The following is a 21,387-nucleotide window of genomic DNA, read 5'->3' on the forward strand; positions in this document are numbered from 1 at the left end:
AATATGTCATAATATTACATACATTTGCGCTAATTATAGCAATGAGTGAATAAATGTTCAGGAAAATTACCATCAGCTATGATATAACAAATAAAAGCCAATTAGAGGTAGACAAATATTTTTAATTACAGTATGTTCAAAGTACATTATGCTAAACAAGAAAGAAGAAAAAAATAAGACATCATATCGCAATACTGCGGATACAAATCACGATCAGCCACCAATCACTATCACAGCATCAGGAGTTAGCACCCAAAAAAGAATGATCATGTTTTCACATTAAGATGTTATTCAGGATTGTTGTAATTTCCATTTAAAAATAAAAGATGGACCTGGAATAAAAACAATTTGTAAAATGTGTAATAATATGAACATACATCACATGTAAAAAGCATACATAAATCAGAGTATCTTTAAAACCCAAAACATTTTGTCAAGGAAAGATAAAAGTTCACCTTCACTGAGAAAAATATGAAAATTAATATGAATGAAGAATTTTAGGTCATCTCCAGCAGCGGAAATCCACTGTTGTCTCGCATCAGGCTCATCTCTGTTCGAAGCTTTTCGTTTTCCTTTAAAATCAACAAAAGATATGCACAAAATTGATTTATGCAAAGTGCAGCAACACGAAAAACATCCTTTACCAGTGGAACCGTCAATTACCTCTTGAAGTTTGGTGTTGTCCTTTTTAAGCTTGACCAGATATTCGATCTTCTGCTTGTGGTTCTTGTGCCCGACAAGTTTGCCGTTCTCCTCCGACAGCTTTTCGTTCTGCTTACGAAGAACCTCGTTCTCCTGTGACATAATATTAAGATGATGATTATGTTAGTTTGGTCATTGCTTGTCAACTTTTGTGTCATATGGTTCAGTCGTTGCTTTTATATTGTTTAAATGTCACACTACTGCTCAAATAAAAGTACTGAATCCATTAATTGTCAGACTTTATTCCTAATTTTATTTTGTTTTATGTACCAGAATTTGTAAAAGAACATCCCCACTTTTACAGTTTGTTTTTTGACTTTATGGCACTTACATTACTTTAAAATGTTTTTGTTAACTTCTTTAGGGGAACATGAATATGCACAGGGGCTGTTTTTATCTCAACTTATGAAGAGACATTTTGCTCAGTATTAAAAATCAACTCATTACTCCATACCCTTCTAATATCTGCAATGTGTAAAATGATGTTCAACCAGTGTGGAAGTGAGTCAATATCACTGTGTTTTCAAGTAATATTCAAAGATTACATTTTGACATCTAAGCCACCATCTCCCAAGAGCCTATACTGCCACCTACAGACTGTACCATATATATATATATATATAAAAAAAAAAGACAAGCGTCCTACGTCGTTTTCAGTTTCTAATCTCGTTATCTGTCACTGTGCACGTAGCACTGGAGAGCTAAATCACACAGTGCTAGTGAAAGGGTGTCTTGTCAGTGTCACTCTGACCTGGAGCAGTTTCTCCTCGTCCTGTATCCTCTGGTTCAGCTCTCTCAGCTCCAGACAGCGGTTCCTCAGCTCAGTGGTCAGCTCTTGAACGCAGGTCTGAGACTGAGCCAACATGGAATCCTGCGCCTGGAGCCTGATCAGCAACACAGCAAAAGCCGAGGACGATGAAATAACGATGGGCCATTTAAAAAACATGAATTAATCTACTCTTCATGGGGGACACTTACCTTTTCTGAGTATCAGTCAGCTTCTGCATTATGATGCTCTGTTAATCAACAATAAAGAAACATGTATTGAATAAACTTTTCATTCGAATAATAACAAAACAATGAATGAAGCATAGAAATGGATGCAGACCTTTCCTGTCCTCTCCTCCTGGAGCTCTTTAAGAATGGACTCTTTAATGGCGTCGGTCAACTCATCCCTGATGAAATGACAAGATAACGTTTATTTTCCTATTGTCATCAACAGCAGCAGCAGATCTGATGCACATGTGAGGCACATGAAGAACGGGATGATAAAGCCCGACCTGTTATTTCCGTTCTGCGGCAGCTGACTCTCCTTGGTATAAAACTTGTCAAGCAAGGCCTGGATTTCCAGTCGAACCATCTCCTTCTCGGTAAGCTGCGCCTACAGTGAGTCAGTACAGATTATACATAGTTTTTGGTGTAATTTACAGCGGATTATATCATTAAAATTGAATAAACATGCCAAATTCTTTTGATATGTCTATTGAACATAATATTAGGTGTTCCAGAAACGGCAGTCCACATTTTTGAAAATCAATCAATGGCTATAGGTCACTTTAATGTTGACATAAAAATAAGAATTACCTTCAGCCTTTGGATCTCGTCGTTCTTGGCCGCCCTCTCTGCATTCAGCTCTGTCAAAATAATCTCCATGGACAACATGGAGGAGCGTCGGTTCTCCAGTTCCTTCTCCTGGTTCTCCAGGACCTGGGTCAGATCTCTGCTGAAGCTGCCTGGAGTACGAGGAGTCTTTACAAGCAGAGGAAAAATTTGACCTTAAAACATGTCGTCAGTCACATGAAAAAATAAGTCATGTGAGAATTTTAAAGGCATTTTTTACCCTCGGTAAGGATTTAGGTGTGACGGTTGCTTCAACAAGGGGTTTGAAACTTCCACTTCGGATAGTTTTCTCTACCACCTCTTGCTGTTGTAGCACCTGGTATATAATAAGACTTTATCAACTACATTTCATTTTTTATTCAGTGTGTTTTCTCTGCACTGAGAATGTTAAATGTCACCTTCTGCTTCAGATTCTCGATCATGACGTCCTTCTGGGCTGCTTGCTCTTGAGATGTTTGGAGGAGGCTGTTCTGCTCATCTAAAACCTTAGTGAGTCTCTCAACCTCCTCGGTTGCGTAAGTCACCTCCTCCTGCAACACTTCAACCTACGTTACAACACAACGTGGATTATCCATTAAGTTACTCGTGTCATAACATTAATTGACCTGTGGTTAATCTAGAGGTACCTCTATCTTGTTGGATGCCACACATCTCTCTAATGTTTCTCTCAGGTCACAGATTTCTGTCTGCTTCTTGACATTTTGCTCCCTGAAATCTTCTCTTTCAAGGCACACATCGTTGTATTTGGCCTAGAAGATGAAAAGGCATAATTGAAAACAGTCAGACATCATCTGTGCATCTGGTCTGATGTGGTAAAATGAAGGAAACGGGTGAGAAAGGTAGCAAGGAAAAAGGACCGTACTGTGATATCTTTGATTTCTCCCGACAGATGAGTAGCGGTGTGGTTCAGCTCACTGCGCAGGTCTCTGGTTTGATTCATCAGATCTAGAACAACATCCTGTAGAACAAAACAAGAGGCATTTATGACCGTTACATTCAAACTATCTAAATAAGAAATGGGAGAGAATCAGTCACTAAATCTTACTTTATCCTGTTCAGTCTTTTGCTTCAAGCCTTTGATGATTTCACTGCTGGATGTCAGATTTTGCTCAAGATCGACAAGCTTAGATTCCTTCAAACAGAAATGATAAAAACCAGGTTAGTTACCAACGTCCAGTTGCTTTTCAAATATGTAAACTGTTGCTTAAACTTGCCTGTTGTTGATTTTGCGCCGTCAGGTCCGAGACCTGTTTTCTGAGCTTTGCATTCTGCTCCATAGTTTCGGTGAGTTCTCTAAGGGCACACACCAAGGTCACTCATATTAATGTAACCACTTAATGAAAAGACAACGCTCCGGACATCAACGGATAGACTGATGTGCAAAACTCACTTTGATGTGCTTTCTTTGTTTTCTCTCAGCTGTGAGACCAGGGTGCTTGTGTGCTCTTGCTCGTTTTGCAGAGAATTATTCAATTCCTGGAGTGAAAGACGGTCAAAATATTAATATTATTGAGATAGGGACAGATATAGTATACAGACAGGCTAAAAACAACCGTCGGATGATGCAGGCCTCACAGCTTACATTTTAGGAGTGAAAATGAAGACAAGTGATTCATGATTCCACTGACCTTGAGCTGTGCTTTAAGTTGGTCAACGTCCTGCTGCCTGTCCTGCAGCTGCTGTCTCGCCTGATCAGCCTCAAATTTGGTCTCAGCTTGAAGCTGGTCGAACAAATCCTGAAGCGTCCGATGCTGCTCCAGAAGCTGCTCCCACTCCAGCCTGGAATAAAGACACGGTCGCTGTGGATAGGTCTGACACGACAACAGTTCACACCACCCACTGAACGCGTGACACTCGTGCTTACTGGACTTTGTCAAGTTGGAGCTGTGTACTGATCAGACTGCTGGAGAGCTGGCTCATCTCTCTCTGCCGCTCGCTCTGGTCGTCTTTTAACTGGCTCTTCATGGTGGCCAGCTCCTTGTCGGACGACTGCAGCACCACGCGTAGATCGCGAATCTCGCTCCTCAGAACTGAAGGACAGTGAGTGTCATCACCGTGGAACTCTTGTCCCAACCGGATACGCTTTAACAACACAGGTCAGACCGGTAACTCACCCTGTGCAGCTTGTTGCTCAGACTGAAGGCTCCGTTGCAGCTCTTCAATTGTGTGTTGCAGTTCCAGCTGACCTTTGTGTCTGCTCGCTCTCTCAGCAGAAAGTTGCTGCAAAACACGTCGCAAGCAGTTACAGAGACATAACGTCAAACATCAGCGAGACAAAACTGTAAATAAGAAACGGAAGGAAATTATCCACCTTATCCTTTTGGCCGGACTCTTGTGACATCACAGCAATCTGCTCTTCAAGTCTGGCAATTTGCTGCAACAGCTTGCTGTTCTTGAGTTCCTCGTCGTTCAACTGAGACTGAACACGACTGGTTTGGTCCTGGTGAAACAGTAGGAGCTGTTAATGGTGTGTATTGAGATAAACACATCCGAGTGTAATTCACACTGCTTTACCTGCACTTGGCGCAGTTCCTCTGTTAGCGCCAACTCAGCCATGTCTGAAGGAGGTTGCTCCTCCCAAATCTCATCCGCTGTGGTGCTCGTCTCATTCAGGTGCTCTGGACTGGAGAGAGGTACGAGGCGGGAGCGCAAGTTGTACGCTTTTGTGGGCGTGGTGAGAATCTGGTCGAGATATTTGTGAAGAAGAAAAAAAGAAAGAAAACTAATTTGAACACAATTCAATCCACGTGTTTATAGTTTGCCTGGAAACTCTCCTCACCTTTATAGTTTCATAGTGAATTCTGTTCAGCTCGGAGACCTCCTGTTTTTTGTAAGCATTTGTAGCTTCCAAAATGTTTTCCAGATGCCTGTTGTACTTGTCCAGGTATCTTTTTTCAGACTCCAACTGAGACATCTGTTTCCTGGAACACACAGCACCACCCAAAAACCACATTGACGTCTGCAACATGTGCCTTATGTACCGATGAAGGCATCAGATAAAAACAAATCCACCTTTACATGAACATCAGTGGTGTAAACAGCATAGCTGTGTTATAATATTAATAATAATAATGATGTACTTCAGGGGAGTCTTATTACACCGTTTATCTAAAGGGACAGAAGTTATTGACAAGAATGGTTGTCCATGAAACATACACAGCGTCTGTACAGTACACTCTGTTTTATCCTTATTGCATTTCAAGGACGGCAAATGTTCTTGGCTTGAATTTCAACCTTTCAGAAAAGTTTGTTCCAAAACATCTGCTATGCTTTTCTGTATAATATCCATGTCAATATGCTTTAAGAGAGTCTCTCTCTCTCTCTCTCTCTCCAGTGAATCTGAATCCTTACTTGGTGACTTCTTTGTACTCCTCAAAGGCCTGAAGAGAAGCCATCCAGTCAGACTGTTTCTGAAGCAGCTGAGCCTTCAGCTTCTCTATTGTAGCTGCCGAAACACCATCTGCTGCCCCGAGGGTTGAGGAGGTCCCTAAAGCTGTAGAGGAACGTCAGAGATTACGCCGATGTTGAAGAATTCTTTAAATTGAATTAACCTTGTCACTCATTATAATTCTCTTACTCCCTGTGACTGGTTCGGACTCCAGAGCTGCCTGGAAAACCGACTCCAGTTCAGCAGCAACTTCGGCCATAACTTCTTCAGCCGTCACCACAGATTCAAGAGAACGCAGATGCCGGTTCTCCTGTCTGAGGCTGAAGTTCTCGGCTGCATATCGAGTCATTTTAGGGTGATGTTCGACCTTGAACACAAAAAAGGTTGACGAATTTAAACTAGAGAAGATTTTTGAATTGAAAATGTACAGAGGAGAGAATCAGACCATTAAAGAAACCTATTAAACTAAGGTCCTTTTTACTACTTTTTACACAGACTGTGTACAAAAAGCATACTTTTTTGAAAAAAATTACCTGGTCTTTCAAGATCTTAATTTCTTCTTTCAGTTGGTCAATCAGACCCTGGGCCTCTTTGTCTGTCCACAGGTTTGGTGCTGCCTTCAATTTTGACTCCAGGCGAGAGATGTGGTCTTCTTTGAACCTGACAATCATTCGGCTGGAATGAATGAACTTGTCTTTTTGTGCCCAAGCCTCCTCCAGCTGAGCCACCTTATGAAGCAGAATCTGAGTGGAGTCAAACACAACTGTGAGTTCAACAGCATCAGTGTTTCTTCAACCACACAAATATAACGGACAATCAGACATTTTCCATACCCTCTTCTCCTCTTCTCGCTTCTTCCACAAACGAACGGCTGCCATAAACTTCGGCTTATAAGACATGTCATGTTGAATATTCATGGACTGGCCTTGGTGAGAGAAAAGACAATATACATTTGTTAAAACAGAAATGGAAAGATTTTATTTAAAAAAATCTGCTTAAATTATGCTGTGATGTTTTGTTACCCATGGTGAGTTCAGGTCCTCCTGGGGCTACATCTTTCCCATAATCCACTGCCTGAGAGACGAGCGCCTGCGCGAGCTGCTCTTTGAGCTTCTTCACCTCAGCCTGTAACTGCCTCACATTTCCCTGTGTGTCCTCGTTGATGATGGCCTGATAAAAACAAAACAAGCGTGTTCTGAGAGTCTTCTCAAATTACAAATTAAAATTATCAAATTTAATTATAGTTTTTAAGTTGCTCTTTGACGACAAATACCTTATTCTTGATCAGCTTTGCTCTCTGGGCAAAATGCAAGGTCGACAATGTCTCACCAAAACACTTCGAACCAGGATGGACATTGGCTATGATGAAAGTCTTTGCATTTCCTCCAAGAGAGTCCTGAAAAAACAAACAAAAAAAGAAAATTGTTATGGCAACAAATTATATTATATATATCTAATACTAAAAACAATTTAAGAAAGAAGAAATTTGAAATTCAATTCAAAACACATAGCTAGGGGTGGGCATTATGGCCTAAAAAAATCTCCAGACAAACCAAACTCATTTTACGATTTTAGACCATTAAACCATTAGTTCAATGAACTTCATTAAATAGGTTAAAGACCCAGCACCACACATAACCATCAATATTTGTTCCAAGAGTTTGTTATCAAAAACCTACTGTACATATAATGTCTTAATGAAAGGGAAGTTGAATTATACAGTTTGAACAACCTCAGAAAACACAACTGTACATAAAATGCATGTCAGTGTATTCTGCAATGACAGATAATGATAATCACCCTGAGCAAGAAGGTGAGTTTAGAATCCCTGTAGCAGATGTGTCGGTTCTTCCCATTGGACACGTCCACCAGTGCCATGATCACCTGACCAAGGCACATGAGAGAGCGATTGATACTGCTCGCCTCCTGGAAAGACATGCCGTGCAGACGACAGCTGTTAGCGGGGACAGAAATTGAGCACGTAGCACTTGTGTGTGAAAGTGTACACGAATAAAGCATCACCTTGAGTCTGGAGCCTTCTGTGTGTGTGTCTTTCTGTCTCTCAGATCCTGCCAGATCCACCAGGTTCAGCTGAGACGTTCGGATGTTCACCACTGAATTGATGCACTCTTTGGACTCCAACGTCATGGTAAACACTGCATGAGATCGAGAAGACTCGCGGTTCATCGAGGTGGAGGCCACTCGTCGGTTACGCCAGCCCATAGACAGCACCTAAGGAGTTTCAACAAGTTCTGTGTAAACCCACACACTTTCTACAGCTCAATATTACTTTTTTTTTTACCTTCAGACTCTAACATGGTGAAGTTAGAGACAACGTGCATAGGAACTGTGTTTCATCTATGTAACAGGTAAGCGATACTGACCTGATACGCTTCAGCAGCTGAGTTGACAAACTTTTCCACAGCTCCCTCAACAAATACGCCCTTCTTGATGTTCTCCCTGAGGAAGAGACTGGCTGAGGCTGTGTCCAGGAGATCATAAATCTGTTCATTGTAGATCTCAATAAAGGAACATTTGCAAAGGAAACTCTTGGACTGGGGGGACTTTCAAAAGAGAGAGAGAGGGAGAGAGAAATTAAAATAGTTAATTAAAATAGATCGAAAAGAAGCACAGCACTTATTTGACATGACATGACGCATGCTCACCTTTTCCACTTCTCGGTTGATGAGAAAAAACAGGTACTCAAAACTTCGAGGAATAACCCCCCGGAGTTCGTCTGTGAAATTATCCAACTCAGATGGTCCTGGATTGAGAGATTGAAGAGTCAGTGTCACTTTATTTGATCTACAGTTTTCATGTAAAAGAATGTATATCGTGCTTAATGTACAAATGAATATACTGAATGCATACCAAGCATGGTGAAAGTTTTCCCTGAGCCAGTTTGTCCACTGCAGAAACAAGAGGAACGTCATGACAGAATGTAATGGGAGCCCCACTGAGTGGTTGTGTCATGAAATATTTTTCTTTATTTCATACAGCAAAAAATAACAAAGACCACTTACTAGGCAAATATGGTACCATTGTACCCATTCATGCAAGATTCAACTATATTCTTAGCCACACTGGCGAAAACAGAGTCCTGCCAAAGAATAACAAATAAACCAGAATCAGGTGATTATTAATCATTTGAGCTGGTTTGACCAGGTCAGTTGTGCTGTATGTTGTACGACTGTATGTTGTTGTTGAATAACTATATGCTACCAACCTGAGATGTGTCCATATCAGCAACATAATCGTAGGTAAAGGTTCTCGGCTCAGGTTTTGAGAGTAGACGGATGGTGTTTGGGGAAGTGACTGTGAGACACAGACTCTGATCTCCATCTGTGGTCAGCCCGGTGCCCTGGGTCAGAGGTCGCACTCGCACAAAAACTTTGATGGAGTCACCGTCACCACTGCAAAAACAGAAAATAATATTAAAATATTTGAAACCTAAAAAAATAAAAAAACAGCAGATGACAGTGTTCAGCTCACTGCCTATTTGGAGAGGGAGATAACCAGAAAACAAATTACATACAGATTGTTTCAGTGTTAACAAGAACAGCAGATAAATTGTGTTCTGATCTTATTTTAAAGTCACAGGAGCCAGTAATGACAATATGTTAAGCAGTTAACCATGTTGTCAGACTGCCCTTATCTTTGGCATTAGATCAACACATTTCTAAGTACATAAGGACAACATTTACAAAGCAGATCGGCTTTGTTTAAAACCACATTCATTAATTGGTTTATTTTCATTTTACTCAGGAGCAAAACGTAGTCTTCAATTATCATAATTATCAATATCAACTGATGTGAAACTGTAACAGTTAGAAAGTTGTTGATCTTTTTATGGGACTACAGCACATTCTTTTACTCTCCCCATTTACAGCAAAACAATGTTCAAGTCAAATCCATTTTATTTATATAAAAGATCAATAACTTTCTCATATGGGTCAGGTTTGCTCTGTGTCCCCAGAGCCAGGACCAAATAAATATAAAATTATTATCACTGCTGTACCTCAGCCGCAACTGCAACTTTCAGTTTCTTTCCCCAACATCACAGTTTTCTGTATATGTATCGTATTTGTATGCGTAAAACATACATAAAACTATAGCGTCACCTTGTCGTAAAGTTACCGTTAGCAACGTAGCACATTATGTGCCAGAACCCCCCCTGCCCCCCAGAATATCCTCAAAAAGAAACATTACCTGGCAGCGAGGTGGCTTGAATCGCCGGATCCTGTAAAATAAAAAAACACGACACAACTGTGTTTAGCCAACAACACAGACTAGCATTGTTTACGCTGCTGAAAAAGTGCAAATGTGTTTCCCAATAGCAAAATAAAAAGACAGTAGTATTAGAAACATGTTTAATACGCTACCTTTTCCATTGAAATTCATGTCTGACAGAGAAATATTCGCTGTTATGCGGTGAAATTAGCTGCCTGCATAGCAGCTCGATCGTGAAGAGGAACGAGTCTGTTTACATCCTTTAAAATTGGCGGGCAGATCCTGCCTCTGCACTCTTCTTCTTTGTTTTTTTAAACACCGCAGAGTAGAGTTACACAGCGACATCTACTGGAGCAAAAAGGCAACGACTCGAGGTCAAGTCAAAGATGTGTTTCCGGGCTCAAATCAAGTTTGGATTTTATTTATTTATTTATTTATTTTATTAAAGATTGACCAAAAGATTATACAGTATGAAATCAACAAACAGACAAAGACAACAACAAAACCTGAGATTAAAATAAAAATAAAAATATATACAAAAAATAAGCATGGGGGACATAAGAAAACAAAATACATATTTATATAAAAAAAAAACATGGATTTGTGAATATGAAATCTATGTTGTAGTTATGGAGACATTTTGAAACATAATGGAGAAAAATTCAAGAAGGTACAAGGTTCAGCCTTTGATGCGGGATAGACGTCATTTTGTTTTGAATGCGCTTACTATCTTGTTGTTTGTATCGTCTTTGGAGTTTGCGCGCAGCCGCATATCGACTCTTCAACGTGATTTGTCGCTCAACGCGGAAGCGCGTTTGCTTTGAACGCTGCCCGCGATTTCATTGGCGCATTTCAAGACTTTTAAATTCCAAACGGCTGAAAAACAGAGGAGAGGAGGCAAGAGTGAGTCAAAGGGTCGCGTCTCCTCGACCAGACTTGTAGCTCCTCCACACTCTCTGCCAACTGCGTCCCAATTTGTTTGAGGTAGGTGGTGAGCAATGAGTGATCATTTTTCTCGTTTACGCCTCGCAAATTCAATGCTGTCATTTTGTCAACGTGATAACGGATTTTCCCATTGCTTTCCGTAATTTTACGGGGTCCAAACGTTAATCCTCTTGTCAGCTACGTGGCTATTATAGCGCATGCTAATGTAACTGCGCGTAACGTTCGCCGTCTATTAGTGTATAGTAACCGAGAACCGTTTTTGTGTGACTTTATTGTCAAAGTTCTGTTGGTTACCAAGTTCTCCTGAAAAGTTACTAGTCTTTTAGTCTTTAATAAACTGCTGCACACGTCCGAGCAAACACAACCAAGGGCTAGACATGATATTTACTACCGATATCTGCTATGTCATTGTCACTAGTCAAAATTACAGTTCCATAAATCTGCCATTTGTACTAGTCTAAATGACGTCACAGATATGAAATTGGCCCCAGTCGACTAGTCAGTTTTGAGTCGTCCCTGACAATGTTCAGATTATGTATAAACCGTGTGTGTGTACCTCAGATGTCTCGCTATGTCCACAAAGATCACTTCTTACAAAATAAAATGTAGTGTTTACTTTTTCGTGTATTCTAATCCCTTTTTGCAAAAAGATTCTAAATTGTATATCTCATGATAATTTAATGGATTATTCTGGAGACTTCACGGACCACATGACAGTGTGTGACCATTTAAGAATGTTGAGCATAACTAATGATCACTGTGAGCAAGAGGTGAACTCCCAAGTTAAAGACACTGCTCCCTGGTGGAGAGACTGTGTAACAGCATTGTTTCTGACTCACGTTATTTTGTATTTTATGCTGCAGTCAAGCTGCACTAAAATGATTTCTTATACCTCAGTGTTTGCAATAAGCTCACACAAGCCAACAATAATTTAAACTCAAGTGATCATGGTTCAGTATTTATATGTCCTATATAAATGATGCGCTTTTACTCTTATATAAGAAGTTAATAATGGTGGAATCACATTTGTCCTGATTCTGGTGTGTGTGTGCGTCACATACTTGTGTGGAGATAATAATTTACCCACGTGTCAGAAAAATCCACCACCAAACGTGTCTTATCAGCTGTGTGCAGCTTTTCAGGATGACGCCTCCCTCCGAGCGCAGTCGAGTCAACCCAGTTCATCTCTCTGCTTTTACAGGATGAGTTCTGTCGAAGTGAATGATGAGAATCGTGGGTTCTGCCCTGGAGGAAAACACAGCAGCTTAAATAACGACATATTTGCCCTGGATCAGCCGACTGGCAGGCCCTCGATCCTGCGTCAGACCGAGAACCTGCCCAGTAAGACTGTGCCAAAGGGGTCGAAGGTATTGAATCACTTTATATTTTGAGGTGATTGAGAAAAAAGACTGACAAATCTGTTTGGACGACTGGACATTGTAATTAATTTTCCTTCTATATCTGTCATGTGCAGGTTTGTTTTCAGACTCCGAGGAGAGACCCCATGACCAAGAGAATTGTGTCTCCAAGTAAGTTGATGAAGATGACCAGTGTGGATGAGTGTACCAAAGCAATGGAGCCTGTAAATTTGGATACAACGTGGGATTTGCCACAGAAGGACACTGGTAACTTATTTAAATGATTCAACTTGAATGTCTTTTTTCTTTTTTTAAAGCTGAAAAATTAATTCACAACCCCTAAACCTTTTCCACAGAAGTGTCGTCCTTTCCCGATGACGACATGCCAATACAAAGCAAAGGAGGCTATCAACTGGATTTTGACAACCTTGACGCTATGAATCCTTTTCAGTGCTCTAATAAGATGGTTCTGTCTCCTGCAAGACCAACTGTTAAAAGCCCTCCTGCAGATCAGAGTGTGCCTCAGCACACACGACCAGAGAATAACGTGGAATCAGCCTTGGATGAGACGCTTCCTTTCACTGCATCTGTGGAAAACTCATTGGTTGACAACTCCACCAACATCAGCTCCACAGAGAGCAGCGTGGTCACAGTGGTAGCCATCCCAACCGTTGAAGAGCAAGACTCGCGCACTGCCACGCCTGACGTAGAACAGCACACTCTGACAACTTCAAATGCCGATGGAGACAAAGCTTCGGGCAGCTTTGTGGAAGATGCCCCTCTGCCTGCCAAAGGCTTGTACAACTTGGATTTTGACAACCTTGATTCAGTTAACCCTTTCCAATCTGGTGGCCCAAAAATCCCGAATTCACCCGCGCTTGAAAGAAAATTGCAAGACAATAATGAACTTGTTGAGGAGCCACAAATACAGGAAGCTAAACGTGCAGATACTGTCCACGTCCCAGACGTGGTGGCTCAAAAGTTGCCTGTTCAGCCCGAGGCGAAACCAATAGCCACAGTGGTGCCAATATCCACGACTACAGCCAAGGCTCCAGCTGCCGAATCCCAGCCAGATGTTGCCCCAGTCAAGGAAGGTCCAGTCAAGCTCGAGTTCAATTTCGACGATGGAGGTGAGGTTAAACAGAGGCGACCGCCCAAGAAATTTGGCAAGAGGCCACCGGGTGCAAAATCTAAAGATGCAAATCCAGCACCTGACTTCAATCCATTTGGAACGAAAGCAAGCATGGACAATTCTCCCAAGTGCAGCAAGAAACCCAGTCCCGTGCGCATGGAAGCTGCCATTCCAGAGCAAATGGAGAAGGAAGCTGTATCACCAGCATGGTATGTGTTTGTTTTATTCTGCGTATGCCAAGCGTTTATTTACAGCAGTTCTTTATTTTTCTCAATCTTTATTTATTTATTTTTTTTGCAGTGATGAACCCAGACTTGCTGCCCCCGATCATGACATAGGAGCTGTGCCGAGTCTTCCCGAACTTTCCGGATTGTGTCAACCTGAGCAGAAGTCGGAGGCTGCGCTGTTTGATTTTACTGACAGTTTTGTTCCTGGAACAGTTTGTAAGTAATCTTTGGCCACAACTGCATTCAGTGTTGTGTTGTTGTTTTTTTTCATCGTTTTAAGAATTAGTGACATCAAATGCTTTAACAGAGTGCAGCAAATGGACGACTCTACCTCTCATGCCTCCCTCTCCCCAAAAGCATCATAAAACTACTGTGGCCTTTTGCAAACAAAGCATGTAAAAACTCTGTCGGCTTTTAAACTCGGCAGCCTCTACAAAGCGAGGCCCTTGGACTGAAGTACATGTAAAAGCCTTTTTTTAAACCAGTTATTCACTTAAAAACCTACACAATTTCTTATGGTAGTATATTCATATTTCACACCAAGAAACCCATCTAAATGTTTGAGTTTTTTAACCTGGAGTTTTACAGTTTTTAAACAGTGAACTGAGAGCCAACATTATTAAAGTTAACCTCAGATATTTGTCTCTAGTCATGGGCAGTGATTTTGATGGACAAATGGACTACCTTGAACAGTTTGGATCCAGCAATGTGAGTACTTACTTTTTATTATTTAATTGTATGACCTAAAGCTATTTAAATACTAATAAAAATTTCTGTCGACAGTTCAAGGAATCTGCGCTGAGGAAACAATCCTTGTATCTTAAATTCGACCCGCTCCTCAGAGAGAGTCCAAAGAAGTCTGCTTCTGCTGCTGGTCCGACCCACGTCCCTCGTCCTGCTGCCTTTTCCTCACGGTATAACATACTTATGTTTTCACTTTTACTTGCTGCTGCTGCCACTAGATGGACATGTGTAGGCAATGTGTAACCACTTGGACCAATTTATTTCTATTTCAGCCTTGAAGCTCCACAGACGACAGAAAAAGAGGCAACGCAGAGACCACACGACTATGATTTCAAACTGATCGACGCTGCAGCTCCAGTAAGCCACTCTTAAACCAATGCGACTGTGAGTCCGGCGCACTGTAGCTTCACATCCTAACCTGACTTATGTGACTGTCTTCCAGACTCCAGTCCTCAAGAACCTCGTCCCTACTTTCCCACAACTAGCAAACGCGGAAGACTCCATTATTGAAGTGCTGAAGTACAGTCAGAAAGACATGGACGCAATCGTCGCCAGAGTCCAGGCAGAAGTACGTCCTGCTCAGATAACTGCTTAAAATGACAACATACTCAAAGATATTTAGTTTACTGCCATAAAGGAACAAAGAAACTAGAGTATTTTCACATCTGAAAAGCTCAACTCATTTTAACTTTTTACAGACCTAAGCATTTTATTTGATAACAGAAGAAATATTTATTGTCTGTAACGTTTACTTCCACCAATAATGACATATTACTTTATTCTCTCAAACAGGGAAAGGAAAACGAGGAACGATGGTGTGCAAAGTATAAAAATCTACTCGACGACGGTCAAGAAATGAGGTGAGGTGTGCATTTTTTTTGGGGGGGGGAGTTTAAGTGATGAAATGTTTTTAAAACATTTGTTTTTCTCTGCAGGAAGAGGCTGGCAGAATATGAGCTTCTGATGGCAAAAATGAAGGGTAAGTTGGAAATGTACTTACAAGTTTATTTATTTACATTTTTCTTTAGGGGAATGTGTACTTAAAAAGTTATTTCTTAATGTTGTTGCTCTTTAGATGATCAGGAGAAGGACAAAGGAATGGCACAGATGAGGCTCGATGAGGCGCTGCTGGAGAAGGAGCAAGTGGCCAGTGACCTGAACTCCATGGAGAGATCGTGCTCCGAGCTGTTCAAAAGACTGCAGAAGTACAAGGATATGATCGAGGGCTACAAAAAGGTTAGACACCTGGCGCATATTGTGATTTCACAAAAGCTGTGGTGAGTTTGGCTTGTGTGGTTTTTTTTTAAATCTGTTTGTTGTTTCCCCCCCCAGAATGAAGAGAATCTGAAAGCCGGCGCTCAAAGCTGCATAACTCGGATCCAAAAGGAGGAGCAGCGCTACCAGACCCTCAAAGCCCACGCTGATGAGAAAATTGCCTGGTAAGAAAGACGGAACTCTGTCCCGTTAACACTTAAATTTACAGCACCTGCGGCGACTCATTCTATCGTTCGTCCTCAGCGCAAACCGAGAAATCTCTGAGGTACAGTCCAGGTACAAGGCTGAGGTTTCGGCTCTACAGGCCCAGCTGCGCAGGGAGCAGCTGAAGGTGCAGTCACTAGACAAGAGTCTGGACCAAAAGGTGAGCGAGCATGTTTGTGTTTAGCTGTAAAAGTCTTGAATATGGAAGTATTCTCTAGTCTAATGTCTCTTCTTTATTTTTCTCTCTCTCCTTTAGGAAAAGGAGGTCGAAGAGCTGACCAAACTTTGTGATGAACTTATCACCAAAGTCCAGAGAGTTTAGGCTTGTTTGTAAATACTCTTGATTCCTGACTACTTTTTTTCCTTGTTTGTGTCCTGTTCATGTTCACTATTTCGTCTTTTTCAATGTTCTTAAAAATACTGTAAAGGCTAATAAAGATGATGATTTAACTCCTGCATGACTGGTGTCCTTCCAGCACTAGGGGGCAGTGTTGCATTACTTGAAACTTGACTGAATATTGCATTGAACGCGTTACAAGTGGTACCAACATGGCTGAAGTATGAAATGTTTTGTTCTGCGTCGTTTTAAACACACGATACACTTCGCCTCTCCGTCTGGAGCCACAGATCATCCTCATTCGGCAACGTTTCCAACAGAACAAGAGCTTGTCCGACACAATGCTCCCCTTCTTTCCTGAGCAAACGCAGGCTCCTGTCAAATCACTCCCAGAGCAGGACAATACGCTTCTAAATGGTGAAAGGAAATCCTACCTAGATCAGAGTTGAATGCAGAGAGGGTTGATTCACTTAAATGGAGAAAAGATGCTGGTCTTTGGGTGTAGTCTTGCAGGGGCCATCACTCATCTAAAAAGGACTGTGAGGCTGCTCTTGTGTCTCCGCTGAATCTATTCAGTCATTCATCCCAGGTAACTTCTGTCCCGCTGCTGGCTGCCCTCTGTGTCACCCTCGGCAGACACTTCACCTGGCACAAAAAGAAGAAAGCTGACCTGTCTGGGTCCACAACCTCCACAGCACCCAATTCTTCAGGACGGGAACTGTCACTGAAGATGTCCACAAGGACTTTTACGCCTTTTGTTTTCAAAGGACGTCCATGGGTGTCCTCCAGAAGATGGCGGAGATTTGCACTTGGTTTCAAGTTATTTAATCGAACCATCAAACGTTTTTAGACTGAGTTGTTCAGAGCACATTATACAAGAAGGAACTAAATGTGATTTTAAAAAGTACTCAAAATGCACTATACAACAACAGTATACTTTAATAACATTACAGATATGTAAAACGCCTTACTTTGAAAAATAAACTTTTGGTACACTTATTTTTTTTTTTAGCAAAATAAATTAAATATTCATGACTCACTTTGATTATGAATGACTACAGCTTCATATACTGTGGGGTTGATACTGCGGCGGTCAAAGCAGCAGACTCATCCTCTGCTGGTTCATCTCAACATGCTACTGACGAGTGACGGGAGCCGACCTACGGGGCTGAATGACAGTCACAGGTCTTTCCGTGCCAATGCAGTCTTTAGGCGTGTTTTTTCGCACGCCACAGACAGGCTATCAACATGTCACCTTTAACATGGTGCAGAAGTGAGGGGTGGAGAATGGTAACATAAAGGATAGTGGTCAGCAATCCAAAACATTATGCATCTTAAACAATAACAAAAGGAATACCTGAGTAGGAGCATAAAACCAGCCCTTTTGTAAATCTTGAGTACCATTTATCTTCATCACCGCGCAGGACTTACAAAAACCTCCTGCGCTCCAACGGCTGACGACGTGAAAGGTAAAACCTCCCGTTTTCTAGTAGAAAAATGCAAAAAATAAAATAAAAAAATCAGCTGCTCAGGAGGTAGACCTTCCAGTCGGTCTTAACAGCCGCAGTTCAACTCACAAGCTCAAGATCTCCTTGTCCTCTTTTTTTTTTTTTTTTTTTGTCTCATGTGCACAACAAGGATTAATGGGTTTTAGTGGTGAGACGATCTGACGGTGAAAAAGCACCGTATATGGAAGACAGGATTCAAGAACACAAGGTGTGTCACTGGCCACTGTTTCAGAGTCCCTTTGTATTATTATCATTATTATTATTATCAGTATTATTATTAGGAGTAATGCCAGGTATTTGACACTGCTGTTCTGTCTACAATGCAAACTCCCTCCGAGATACCGGAGCAGTTAATGGAAAGTAGTCGGCACTGAGGCTAACACTGAAAATGGATGTGTTGATGCTGGTGCACTTTCCCGTCCACATGAGAGTGAGTGTGCGTGTGAATGTCTGTGTAGATTTTGGGGTAGATTTTAGGGGGTATCGTTGGTCCTCCCTGGTTGAGGAGTAGCTGCTGCTGTGCCAGGTACTCCTCATAGTTCATGGAGCTCACGCAGTCTTTCTCCGGGCTCGAGGAAGAAGAAGCCACGCAGCCTCTGTCCCGCTCTCGATACGGCAGCCGGTGGGAGCTCTGCAGAACCTGTGCTGCTGCTGCTGCTGCTGCTGTGGCGGGAGCGCTGGGAGGAGGACAGTGTTTTCTGCTCTGGCAGAACCACAGCAGCACTGTGCCAAAGATGAACACGATTCCAGCGGGAATGCCAATGATGACAGGCCAGGGCAGGGAGCTGGAGGCTGGTGAGAAGACGGGTGGGACGGGTGGCTTTGTGTCTGCAAAAAGGAGGGAATCAAAAAAAGAGAAAGGACCACAAAAATAGTTAGAATGTTTTTAAATCAGCTCTGGCTTTCCTCATTATGGATTCATGTAATTATTTAGTTCAGAAAACAACCAAAGATGTTTCAACATTTAACCCTTAGTCTCTGTAAATTGCAGCAGGAATAATACATGGACGCCCTGGTGGTGTGTGTTTATCGGTAACATCTTCAGGCTTTACAAAATGCATTTTTTCATCTTCTTATGTGTCGTTGAGTCAATGTTACGATTCATTTTAAAGCATGTTTTCTTTCTTTTTTTTAAGTGGAGTAGCGATAATTATCACAAAAATTGTTTTTCTTTTATTTTTGTTCATAAAAACAAGCCAAGCGAACTTTGAACTGTGACGTATTTCCACCCATCCATCCATCCATCATCAAGGGTCGCGGGGGGTGCTGTGCCAATCTCAGCTGACATAGGGCGATAGGCGGGGTACACCCTGGACAGTTCGCCAGTGTGACGCCAGTGTGATTTCCATATTTCACAAATTCAATATGATTTAAAAAAAAAAAATATTTCATACTTTTTGCTCAGGTGTGTTCATATATGGTGAAAATTGAAAACTTTATACTCCTGACTAAATAGTGCATATTCTTTAACATTTTAACATAGTAATGGGGACAAAAAGCAGCCTAAATGCTCTATGTTTTAAATGTTAAACCCATTTTGAGCTCAATCTTCCATGTTCATAACATGACAAGCTGCAGGGACTGAGATGATTGAGTTTCATCCGCAGGTTCTAAAAATATTTATGTTTTGGGATTGTCGCTCTCTGTCCTGCTTAGTCTCATGTTTCATATACAACACATGACCTGAGGCAATCTCTCCGTCTGTGCAACTCTCTGCCGACAGTGACACGGTTGCGCTGACGAAGCGACGCGCATTGCCGCTTTTGAGCGTCGCGTTGTTGTCGTCTGTCGTCCTCATCTAGCACCGTCTGTTTTTTGTGCACTAATGTGAATCGTCTGTCTGCTACGCAGTGTGACTGTGTGACTGGTGTGGCAGCGACGTGAATCTCACCTGGCAGCACAGTGAGGAAGGCGCTGCGGAAGCTGTAGCCCATGGTGTTGGCGCCTAAGCAGATGTACATGCCGGCGTCCTCCTCTTTGGCGCGCGTGATAAGCAGCTTGTTGAGGTAGGAGCCGTCGGGCCTCGACCACACCTCACCCGTAGGCAGCACCGTAAACCGGTGGTCCCCCACCTCGATGGTGGAGTTGTAGCGGTTCTCCTCGTTAGTCTCCAAGCGCTTGAGCCACTGAATCACGGGCTTAACGTCACTCCTCACTTTGCACTGGAACGATGTGGTGCCCCCGTAGTCCACTGTCGTGTTGACGGGGTGGGTGCCTGTCAAAACCGGCTTGGAGTTTGTCCTTTCTGCATAGACACACACACACAGTGAAAACTTATCTTCTGATATGACAGCCTGGAGAGAAGAGGTCTAAGAGGATGTCTGTACCGTTATTAGCCTCAGGCTTAGAACTTATAATTGACGGAGAAGGAGGAATACCACATGTAACACAAGAAGTATGTGTGATTAGTTTCCTCTCTTTCTTTGCTCCTGGTTGTACAGCACGCATTTCTCATGGGGTCTGGCAGACAGCTGGGACTTAATCAGCTCCAGATTGGGTGAAGGGTCTATGAGTTGGACAACCTACCTCTCTCTCTCTCTCATACTCACTCAGTCACACACACACACATGTTTGCACAATCATTCTTGCAAAGACACTACATTGACTTCCATTCATTTAGACAGCCCAACTAAACGATTAACCTAACAATTTAGCAATTCAAATCATAATCCTAACATTAACCAGAGAGCCTGAGAAATGAGGTTATGCCTCATTAGGACTGGGCTTCGGTTCTCTAAAGGACTACTGGTCGTGACAAGGTCAGTGTTTGTGCCAGAAAAGTGCAAAAGAAACTGCAACACAGAGAACGACATCTGTGCAGCTGTTGGTCATAGGACACAACTGCATTGACTTCCTTTCCTTAACCAGTTAGTGTGTAACAATTTCAATCTAAAGCCTAAACTTAACCAGTTCCTCAGAAAGGAGCTTCTACCTCATTAGGACCACATTTTGGTCTCCATAAGGACTACTAGTCAGTGTTTAAGCCAGAAAAGGTCCTAAAAAGGTAACAAATACAAGCACAACTACACACACACAAACACAGCCTGGAGTCAGTTCTTCAATATGCTTCTCATATACATAATTACACGAGCACAGTCATCATGGATACGAATCCAGGGTAGGTTTTTTTTTTCACGGTTACGGTTCTTCCTCGGCTGAAATCAGACCAACTATTATGGTGATTAAGCAGCGATGTACAAAAGAGCATGTCAAACAGCCGGAGTCACTTAGATTCATTTGTATCACGCGCTTGCATTAGTATTTCCAGGTGACCATGTTCGGTATGTGGAATACTCACGTATGACCTCAACTTTGTACGTGGCATTGATTTCTCCAGCTCGATTGGAGACCCTGCAGGTGTATCTGCCGCTGTTCTCCGGCGCCAGGTTCCTCAGACTCAGCGTCCACTTTTTCTGACGCCCCTCGCCGACCTCGCGCCCCGTCAGCGGCCTGTCGTCCTTCAGCCACGCGATGTCCGGCCGAGGGTTTCCACTGGCCGCGCATTTGAGCCGCACTGAGCTGCCGACGGGACGAGCGATCACCCTCTTCCTCATCTTAGCGGGCTGAGTGAAGCGAGGACGTACTTCGGTGGGAGAGAAGTATTTCAGTATTTATGTGATCATGAGCTTACAGTTTAAAAGTTCAAGGTTTATTTTTATTGAACAGATTTCTATTGATTTCTCTCTGGTTTCAAAATCAAATGGTAGAAAATTTAAG

At 42.2% G+C, this 21,387-nt stretch overlaps 3 protein-coding genes across 3 annotated transcripts in view; 1 reads left to right on the forward strand and 2 right to left on the reverse strand.

Moving 5' to 3' along the window:
• Positions 1-101: 101 nt before the first annotated feature.
• kif15 (kinesin family member 15) lies at positions 102-10,217 on the reverse strand. The gene is made up of 35 exons (XM_044048216.1): positions 10,093-10,217; positions 9,920-9,950; positions 8,937-9,123; positions 8,734-8,810; positions 8,582-8,619; positions 8,377-8,474; positions 8,095-8,274; positions 7,733-7,942; positions 7,511-7,636; positions 6,984-7,106; positions 6,733-6,880; positions 6,544-6,635; positions 6,244-6,453; positions 5,900-6,077; positions 5,674-5,815; positions 5,102-5,243; positions 4,837-5,004; positions 4,634-4,762; positions 4,437-4,542; positions 4,187-4,352; positions 3,951-4,101; positions 3,713-3,798; positions 3,537-3,615; positions 3,368-3,454; positions 3,185-3,280; positions 2,949-3,071; positions 2,721-2,867; positions 2,543-2,638; positions 2,287-2,451; positions 1,983-2,083; positions 1,811-1,877; positions 1,681-1,718; positions 1,454-1,586; positions 664-795; positions 102-572 (listed from the first exon to the last, which is right to left on the reverse strand). The coding sequence occupies exons 1-35, from the start codon at positions 10,109-10,111 to the stop codon at positions 498-500; spliced, it is 4,146 nt and encodes a 1,381-aa protein (XP_043904151.1). The 5' UTR covers positions 10,112-10,217; the 3' UTR covers positions 102-497.
• A 599-nt stretch (positions 10,218-10,816) lies between these two features.
• On the forward strand, positions 10,817-16,275 carry tacc3 (transforming, acidic coiled-coil containing protein 3). The gene is made up of 15 exons (XM_044047722.1): positions 10,817-10,924; positions 12,087-12,252; positions 12,360-12,510; positions 12,600-13,584; positions 13,676-13,818; positions 14,252-14,310; positions 14,386-14,516; positions 14,619-14,703; positions 14,789-14,914; positions 15,139-15,206; positions 15,282-15,325; positions 15,422-15,582; positions 15,679-15,785; positions 15,865-15,985; positions 16,082-16,275. The coding sequence occupies exons 2-15, from the start codon at positions 12,088-12,090 to the stop codon at positions 16,145-16,147; spliced, it is 2,412 nt and encodes an 803-aa protein (XP_043903657.1). The 5' UTR covers positions 10,817-10,924; position 12,087; the 3' UTR covers positions 16,148-16,275.
• Positions 16,276-17,078: 803 nt separating this feature from the next.
• The window catches only part of LOC122783076 (fibroblast growth factor receptor-like 1), a 28,551-nt gene continuing 24,242 nt past the window's right edge, over positions 17,079-21,387 (reverse strand). The window contains exons 5-7 of the mRNA XM_044047723.1: positions 20,969-21,253; positions 19,562-19,915; positions 17,079-18,498 (exon numbers count right to left, since the gene is read on the reverse strand). Of these exons, the coding sequence (XP_043903658.1) occupies positions 18,047-18,498; positions 19,562-19,915; positions 20,969-21,253 (1,091 nt within the window). The 3' untranslated portion in view covers positions 17,079-18,046. The remainder of the gene's footprint in view (positions 18,499-19,561; positions 19,916-20,968; positions 21,254-21,387) is intronic.

Source organism: Solea senegalensis, linkage group LG16 (genome assembly GCF_019176455.1).
Source record: "Solea senegalensis isolate Sse05_10M linkage group LG16, IFAPA_SoseM_1, whole genome shotgun sequence".
Lineage (NCBI taxonomy): Eukaryota > Metazoa > Chordata > Actinopteri > Pleuronectiformes > Soleidae > Solea > Solea senegalensis.